At 54.8% G+C, this 8983-nt stretch overlaps 1 protein-coding gene across 1 annotated transcript; it reads left to right on the top strand.

Moving 5' to 3' along the window:
- The first annotated feature begins 240 nt into the window (after positions 1 to 240).
- Positions 241 to 7142, top strand: LOC102999373 (keratin, type II cuticular Hb6). The gene is made up of 9 exons (XM_007179401.2): positions 241 to 609; positions 1353 to 1561; positions 2365 to 2425; positions 3202 to 3297; positions 3522 to 3686; positions 3952 to 4077; positions 4330 to 4550; positions 6794 to 6825; positions 6961 to 7142. The coding sequence occupies exons 1-9, from the start codon at positions 241 to 243 to the stop codon at positions 7140 to 7142; spliced, it is 1461 nt and encodes a 486-aa protein (XP_007179463.2).
- The last annotated feature ends 1841 nt before the right edge of the window (positions 7143 to 8983 follow it).

Raw genomic sequence — 8983 nt, 5'->3', positions numbered from 1 at the left:
GTAAAGGCCAGAAACATCTGGTCGCATCTGGCCCCCAATTAAGCACATCAAGGAAGAAGCAACAGCAGCTAAACAGCCCAAGCCTATAAACGCCTCTAACTGCTCGTAACCCGTGGATGCGTCAGGTTCCCCACATATATAAAAGGTCCAACGATGTCCAAGAAGTAAACACCTTCTTCCACTGTGCCCTCCGTTAGGACGTCTTCCTCCTCAGAGCCTCCCGTGCCCCAAAGAAGCATCATGACCTGCGGATCAGGATTCGGCGGCCGCTCCTTCAGCTGCGCCTCAGCCTGCGGGCCCCGGCCCGGCCGCTGCTGCGTCACGGCCGCCCCCTACCGCGGCATCTCCTGCTACCGCGGCATCACCGGGGGCTTCGGCAGCCGCAGCCTCTGCGGGGGCTTCCGCGCCGGCTCCTGCGGCCGCAGCTTCGGGTACCGCTCTGGCGGCGTGTGTGGCCCCAGCCCGCCCTGCATCACCACCGTGTCGGTCAACGAGAGCCTCCTCGCGCCCCTCAACCTGGAGATCGACACCAACGCGCAGTGTGTGAAGCACGAGGAGAAGGAGCAGATCAAGTGTCTCAACAGCAGGTTCGCTGCCTTCATCGACAAGGTGGGTGTCCTTGATCACACCCTTCCTGAACCTTCCCTTCCTGGGTAGGCACTGAAGGGGTAGTCGGGGGGCAGGAGAGATGTGGTGCCCATGAGCTCCCAGTCTAATGGAGGAGGTGGACACATATCCAGGGCACAGAAAGATCAGAGAGATGAGTCTAGAGCAGGGGCTCCTGATTAGGCAATTGTTATTATATACAACCTCTGTCCAGACAGGCAGGGTCCCCACAGACAGACAAGGACAAGGTTTGGAACCGCATGTCAGAGGAAGAAGGCCATACATGCAAACAAGACACAAGAAATGCACATAAGATATAGGAAGAGGACCACAGGTCAGGTCAGCCTTTGGGTGGGTGTCCTTGATCACACCTTTCCTGAACCCACCCATGCTCAGTTCAGGCTGGGCACTGATGGGGGAGTCGGAGGCAAAAAGACCTCTACTTGGCTCCTGACCACATGCCACCTAGGCTCAGCACGTCAGGATAACTCAGTCCACCTGAGCAGGGACTGATCTTTCCCAGCCCCTTGCTCTCACCACTAAGTTGGAAAATCCAAACATAGATCCCAATCCCGAAATCCAGAAGTTGGCTTGTCTTCCACAGCGCCCTCTGTGTAATCTCTGCTGAGCTCCTGGTTTGGGAGTTTACCTTAAAGCAATTGGCGCCCTCCCCCATCCCCCCATGCCCCAAGTAGGCTTTGGGGCAGTGGGAGCCATCTGACCCGTCCTCCCACCCCAAATGGCAGGTGCGCTTCCTGGAGCAGCAGAACAAGCTGCTGGAGACCAAGTGGCAGTTCTACCAGAACCGCCAGTGCTGCGAGAGCAACCTGGAGCCCCTGTTCAACGGCTACATCGAGACGCTGAGGCGGGAGGCTGAGCGTGTGGAGGCCGACAATGGAAGGCTGGCCTCCGAGCTCAACCACGTGCAGGAGGTGCTGGAGGGCTACAAGAAGAAGTGAGTGCGGTCAGGGATGATATTGGGCACAGGAATGGACTTGAGTTAAAGCCTATTGGATGAGACTGGAGAAGAATTTCCGAGAAGGGGCAGTGACCTTGCAAGGCAGGTGGGCAGTGTGCAGCAGGATCTTCACATCAGGCAGTCATTGATCAGACGCCTAAGAGTAGGGCCGTGATTCCCCAGGAGGTCTCTCTCTGCTCCTTCAGCCTTCTCTTCTTGGAGCCTGATCACCCAGCAGCTATGCCCTGCGGGCTGTGGGGAGGGGGCTTCTGCAGTCTCCCAAGCCATCTCCTCCCGGTCTCTCAGGCTCCCGCCTGTAGCACCTGGATGTGATATGAGTCCCAGTGTCGCTCAGGGCTGCCAGGTCCTGGGGCTGCTGGTGTCCCATCGTCTAGGGTGCGGAGTGCTGAGGGCCTCTGGGACTCATAGGCCCCCCCACAGGTGAGCTAGGATGGACACCCAGGTGAGGGGAGGCTGCAGTGCCCCACAGGTGCTGCCGTCCACTCCTAGCATGGGGCTGGTGCTGAGTCCTTATTCTCCTCCAGATGTGACCTCAGAGCAGCTTTGGGAACAGGGCTGTGAGGTCCCAGAAGAGTAGCCCCCTGGACCCCTCAATTCAAAGTGGAGAGAGAATCACAAACACATCCCAAATCCAACCACAGGGTACCCCAGTAGGGCTGGCAGGGGGCGGGCTGTGTTGGCAGGTCCCTAACATTGCCTCCTTCACTGGTATGAAGTGGAGGGGGTTCTGGGGAGACCTGCCCTGCCATGACCTCCCTTTCTGCCCTCTTCTGCCTCAGGTATGAGGGGGAAGTCGCTCTGAGAGCGACAGCAGAGAATGAGTTTGTGGCTCTGAAGAAGGTGAGTAACATGGGATCAGGAAGCAGAGACACGAGGGATCTCAGGATGTCAGGCTCTTGTTGGGGAGACCCATGGTCTCAACCTCAGTGCGGGGTGCAGTGACCTTGCCAAGTCAGGATGGGAAATTCCCAGAGATTAGGTCATGAAAGGCACATGTAGGGCTTTGAGAAGGGCAATAACTTTGGAATATCCACTAGCACCCTGCCCTGAAGCAGGGGGATGGCTGAGTTGACCTCTGGATGCTCTGTGCTGCTTCAGAGCTGGTGGTCTGTGGCTGGGGTGCCATGGAGGCGTGGCAGCTTCGGTCTCTCTGTTGAGGGACGGTGTCCTGTCTAGTGCTGCAGGAAGTCTGGTTAAGCAGAGGGGCACAGTCTCAGGATCCGGGGGAGGATGGAGCAGAGCCAGGAGAGGCCAGGTGGAGTGTTGGAGGACTGCTGGGGGACAGGGAAGTGTCACGGTGGCTGAGTGAGGGAGCCAGTCTGGCAGGCTTCCTGGTACAGGGGAGGGTAAGAAGGAGAGCTGGGAGGGAAGGGGTCTGAAGTGGGAGGAGTGAAAGGCTGGTGACCCATCTCCAAGGCACGAGGGGTTTGCTCTTAGAAGGGGAGGAGGTTGTGAGGTGCCTCTGGGGAAGGGCAGAGGGTATGGAGATGGGACGGGAATAGGAGCTCTGGGAATACTTTTCGCCTCACCTCCATGTAATGGGTGGAGAGAGAGGGGAATTTGGGGGTGGTGATCACCAGAGGTCCTCTGAACTCAAAGACTCCCCACCTTCCCAGGATGTGGACTGCGCCTACCTCTGCAAGTCAGACCTGGAGGCCAACTCAGAGGCCCTGATTCAGGAGATCGACTTCCTGCGGCAACTGTATGAGGAGGTGAGGGGTTGTGGTCCAGGCAGAAAACCAGCAGCGGGCCTGGAGGAGAGGGCGTTGGTCTGGGATCAGAGTGGGACAGGGATTTGGGCAGGAGCTGCAGTCCGTGAGGCTGTCAGGGAGGGCAGGGGCTAGACACCAAGGAGGGCTGAGAAGGTTGGGTACACACTGTGGTGGCGGAGGGGGTGGTGTAAACCACACGCATCCTCCCGCCCCACCATCTGCAGGAGATCCGAGTTCTCCACGCCCACATCTCAGACACCTCGGTCATCGTCAAGATGGACAACAGCCGGGACCTGAACATGGACAGCATTGTGGCCGAGATCAAGGCGAACTATGACGACGTTGCCAGCCGCAGTCGGGCTGAGGCCGAGAGCTGGTACCGCAGCAAGGTGAGTGTGTCAGGGCACCTGCCTCCTAGACATGGTGGCACGGATGTGTGGTATATATTAACAAGGCTTCTTTTGTCTGGGGATTCTGATTCCTAGAGGTGGTGAAAGAAGTGCAGACCCCTCTCAGGTTGTAGTAGTAGTAGGACATGGCTGCCACGTATGGTTGCACAGGCTGAGTACTGTACAATTTGAAAATCATCTGTGGTGTCCTGAGTGGGTGGGATGTCCCATCCTGAGTTTCATGAGCCTCCCTGCTTCCCTCCAGTGTGAGGAGATCAAGGCCACGGTGATCCAGCATGGGGAGACCCTGCGCCGCACCAAGGAGGAGATCAACGAGCTGAACCGCATGATCCAGAGGTTGACGGCCGAGGTCGAGAATGCCAAGTGCCAGGTAGGGGTCGTTTGAGGCCCACCCGGGGTCCCACAGGCAGTGTGTGCACCCAACTGGATCTCACCATTCATTCTCCAGCCCATTTCCATGACTCAAGTCCCAGGTTGTGGCCACTCAGGGAGACCCAGGTGATGAAGAGCAGAGACCTGTTCCTGGGGTGATCCCAGCTGGGTGGAGAGACTGGACACATCCAGGAATTGGACACAGTGACCCAGGGACCATAACCCACCTTGTTCTCTTCTGGGCCCTTAGAACTCCAAACTGGAGGCCGCAGTGACCCAGGCTGAGCAGCAGGGCGAGGCGGCCCTCAACGACGCCAAGTGCAAGCTGGCCGGGCTGGAGGAGGCCCTGCAGAAGGCCAAGCAGGACATGGCCTGCCTGCTCAAGGAGTACCAGGAGGTGATGAACTCCAAGCTGGGCCTGGACATTGAGATCGCCACCTACAGGCGCCTGCTGGAGGGCGAGGAGCACAGGTGGGTACTGCAGCCATATTTCTCTCTCAGCCCTGCCTGGGTGCTCAGTGTGCTGTCCTTCACATTCCTACTTGACTTCTGTTTCCAAACCTCCCCATCCTGCAACGGGACAGGTAATTTGAGTTATTCATTAGGTATGTTTCTAGCCCCATTTGAGTCTCTCATGCCCACTTAGGTGCTGATCTGGGATAGGTGCCTTTTGCAAATCTGTTTCTCAGAGCCCGGAGTCAAGGCCTTAGTAATTGCTGTTCCTGAGAAGCCCTGTCTGGGCTGGGCCACCTTCCCTCTATAGTGCTTCTTCCCTCCCGGGCCCTCATTGCACATGCCCCTTGGAGTTCCAGCTCTCTTTTCAAGCCTGGTCCTGGCCCCAGCCCTGGGAGTTCAGATTTCTCCCCAAATGACAGCTTCAATAGGGTTTTGTCTTTTTAAAAAATTAATTTATTTTATTTATTTATTTTTGGCTGCGTTGGGTCTTCGTTGCTTCGTGTGGGCTTCTCTAGTTGCGGCGAGCGGGGGCTACTCTTCGTTGTGCTGCGTGGGCTTCTCATTGCAGTGGCTTCTCTTGTTGCGGAGCACGGGCTCTAGGCACATGGGATTCAGTAGTTGTGGCACGTGGGCTCAGTACTTGTGGCGCACGGGTTTAGTTACTCTGCGGCATGTGGGATCTTCCCGAACCAGGGCTTGAACAGGGAAGAATCCGCCTGCCGTGTTGGCAGGTGGGTTCTTAACCACTGCGCCACCAGGGAAGGCCTACCTGTGCCAATAGGGGGTTTTATCAACACACACTTATATATTCTAACTACAGTGAGCATCCCTAAGTGGTCGTCCATTGCAGCAAGTGGGACTAAGGATAGACAGACAGCAGGGACTGGTCCCTTGAAGCAGTTGCCCTGGTCTGGGCATTTTTGCTTGTTGCTTGTTTTGAGGGCGTGGGGAGACCCATTGGTCATCAGCCTTCTATGTTCAGCTGGAGGGGGGCGGCTGAACAGCTCCTATGAGGACAACAGCCCCGGGCTGTTGCCCTTTGGTTCTTTCCCTAGGTTAGTCAGGTGCTCTTACCCTGAGCCTTCCTCTTCTCGTGTCCAGCCCGGCCCTTGGCCCTGGGCAGAGCAGAGTGAGGATGCAGAGGGAGCACCCTGTGTATTGGGGAAATGGGGACAAAGGTTTGGTAGCTGGAATCAAAGTGATCACATGTGAGACTCACAACAAACTCAAGTAATTGCATTGGAGAGTTCAGAGGCACTGGGGCTCTCTGGGCCTGGGTAGTTTCATTGGGGCAGAATTCTGGGAGAGAGACTTTTTCAAGACTGAGTTTGAACGCTGGAGAGACACAGAGGTAGCACTGGAAACAGAGAGGTCCACCCCTTTGCCACAAAGCGCTCTTGGAATGAACTCCGAAGCTTTGGTGTGGGTTCCCTAGGAAACCTGGGCATGGGACGGTAGATGGTAGGCTGCGGATTCTCCACATTTCTGAAGCTGATTTTGACAACCCTTTGCCACCGTCTCTCAGAGGGACTCTGTGTGTTTTCCTTAAGGAGAGAGCGTTGTGTGGGAAGGAAACACGGGCTGGGTGGAGTTAGGTGGCAGGAGTGATATCCCTGCCTCCGGCACTGGTTATTTCCTCTCTCTGGGCCTCAGTTTCTCCATCTGTTAAGTGAGGGAATTGGTGTAGCTAGTCTCTGAGCCTGCTCTCAATGGGTTCTAACATCCCATTCATTCATGCAAGTTATTTACTGAGCCAGGCATCGTTTGGGGCACTGTCTGCAATGGGGAAAAGAATAGACAAAAAATTCTGTCCTCCCGAAACTCACATTTTAGTGACACCAATCAGACCAGATTCAGGAATTTAAATCTGCTGCGCCTCAGTTGCATTTACAAGTCCATAAGAACCGAAGTAAATAGTAGCAGCTACCATTTTTGAAGTGCTTACTGTGTGGCAGGCATTATGCACTTGTAGGCGTATTCTGAGTTCATTCTCACAACAGATCAGGGAGTAGATTTTCCCCAGGAAGAGGCAGGCTGAGGGAGGGCATTTCTGAGGTTGCTCAGCTAAGAAGGGGTGGAGAGCCGGCGCACCAGGTGATCTGTCTCCAGAACCCATACAGTGACCCGGCTACCACTAAATCGCCCCTTCCCCTGGGCAAGTGCGCAGAAGGAAGGTGGGGGGACCTCACCATTCACCTTGGCTGTGTGGTCCAGCGGCTTTTCAGGGCACTGACCTTTCTCTTTTCCTTTCCCCGCAGGCTGTGCGAGGGCGTCGGGGCTGTGAATGTCTGTAAGTAGCCCGCCCCGCCCCCTTCTCCAGCTGGGTGGTCACAGTGCCTTTGGGGAGGGGCCATTTTCGCTGCCCCAAGCCGCCTGGCTGTGGCAGTGCCTGACCCGAGTCTCTGCCTGTTCTCCCCCCATCCAGGCGTCAGCAGCTGCCGCGGTGGCGTCGTCTGTGGCGATCTCTGCGCCTCCGGCGCTGCCCCTGCTGTCACCACCAGCGTCTGCAGCGCCCCCTGCAGCGGCAACGTGGTGGTGGGCACCGCCGACGCCTGCGGCCCCTGCTCCGGGCTGGGCTACAGCATCGTGGGCTCTAAGAGGTGCTAGGGTCGCCCTCCGCCCAGCCAGGACCTCTCGTAACCGGAACGCCCCTTCCGTTGCCCCACGCACCGCTGGCTGCTGGCCTCCCGAGAACAGTCTCCAGATGTGTACCTTTTGCCCATCCTGCTCCCTACCTACTACTCCCTCTGTGCGCCATCCCCCAGCACCTGAGCCCCAGTGAGGCTGGGGCGCACCTTGGCTTCTTTCTGTAGCCTTTCCTAGTAGTCGTTTTGTTGTTCTGAGGATTCATCCTTTCTTCCGCCTTCTGTTTTTTGCTGGATTCATTGGTCTTGCCTGATCCCTTCACCTAAGCTTGGAGGAACAGGACAGGCCCCAGAATCTCCCCATCTGCGCATACTGGGGAATCTGCCAGTGTGCTTGTACCTATGGAATGGAGATAAAAAACACTGATGGTGGTTTTCCTGTAACTCTGTGAGGGATGTGACCCATTGGAGGGGAGACCATCACCTTCCAGGGATGCCTGCAGAGGCTTCTATAAAAGCCATGAGTCAACTGCCTGCAAGTTTGTTTGCCTTTATTTCACTCTTTGTTTCCAATAAACTAATTGTAGCTAATCCAACCTGGTGCCTCAGAGTCTTGCAAATGCCAGGGCCCTCCTGTGATAGGTGCTCCCTGCCGGAGATTTCCTCAGGACCTCTCATGCACTTAGTTATTTTTCAGTAGGTGAAAATGACTGCAGTAGAAGCTGCCCATCTGGCCTTGAGCGACCTGAAGCTTGGAAAAACAAGAGAAGACCCATGGAGGCAGGGAATCCCTCCCTGCCTTGTGTGGTTATGGGTTTCTCTAGACCAAGGTTTCTCAACTTCAACACTATTGACATTCTGGGCTGGAGACTTCTTTGTTGGGGGGTGAATGTCCTGTGCATTGTAGGATGTTTAGCAGTAGCTCTGGCCTCTACCCACTAGATGCCAGAAGTACTCCTCACCTCCAATTGTGACAACCAAAGATGTCCCTAGACATGGCCAGATGTGCCCTAGGGCTTCTCAACCAGGGTGATCGTCCCCTCCACCCTGCTGGGGACATTCCTGGAGGGGGAAAGTACATGAGGAAATGGGTGAAGGAAGGCATGTGGGATGACAGTGTGAGGGAGAGGAAGAGCTTTGGGTCAGGAGAACCAGGCTTCTAATTCAGAGTCCCGATTCTGCCATTTCTTAAGTGGGTGACTTTGGGCAAATTGCTTCCACCTTCTGAGCTTCAGTTTCTTTGGCTATAAAATGAGGGATGTTGGACATTATTCCTAAGGTCCCTTCTGGCTCCCTAAGTGAGATTATGTATTAAAAAGAGTTTGGTTAATACAAACCTATGTTTGAATGTTGGTTCAGCCATTTACTATTTCTGTAATTGTGGGCAAGTCATTAATCCTCACTGAGCTTTACCTTCTTCATCTGTAAAATAGAATAATGATACCTCCTGGGTTGTAGGGAGGTTTCAGATATCTACTGCACATAAAGAATCACTCCAAAATTTAGAGGCTTGAAACAATAATGCTTTATTATTTCTCATGATTTGATGGGCTTACTGGGCAGTTCTTCTACTTTATGTGATGTTGTTTGGGACGCTAGGATGTCTGGAAGGTCCAAAATGACCTCATTCTATGTGGCTGGATTTGGTACTAACCACCAGCTATGAGTTCAGTTGGAGCTATTGGCCAGGACGTGTCAGTCAGGGCATAATCAGGAGACAATAATTTGAACAGATGAAGTTTAATATAAAGAATTATTAACTATAACAGGGGATTGAGTAATGAGAGATTGGCTAGTAAGAAGCAAAAATCTAAAGCATACAGGAGCTGCTGGACTTCCCTGATGGTGCAGTGGTTAAGAATC

This window comes from Balaenoptera acutorostrata, chromosome 11 (genome assembly GCF_949987535.1).
Source record: "Balaenoptera acutorostrata chromosome 11, mBalAcu1.1, whole genome shotgun sequence".
NCBI classification, from domain to species: Eukaryota; Metazoa; Chordata; class Mammalia; order Artiodactyla; family Balaenopteridae; genus Balaenoptera; species Balaenoptera acutorostrata.
This window is presented reverse-complemented; position numbering and strand designations above follow the sequence as displayed.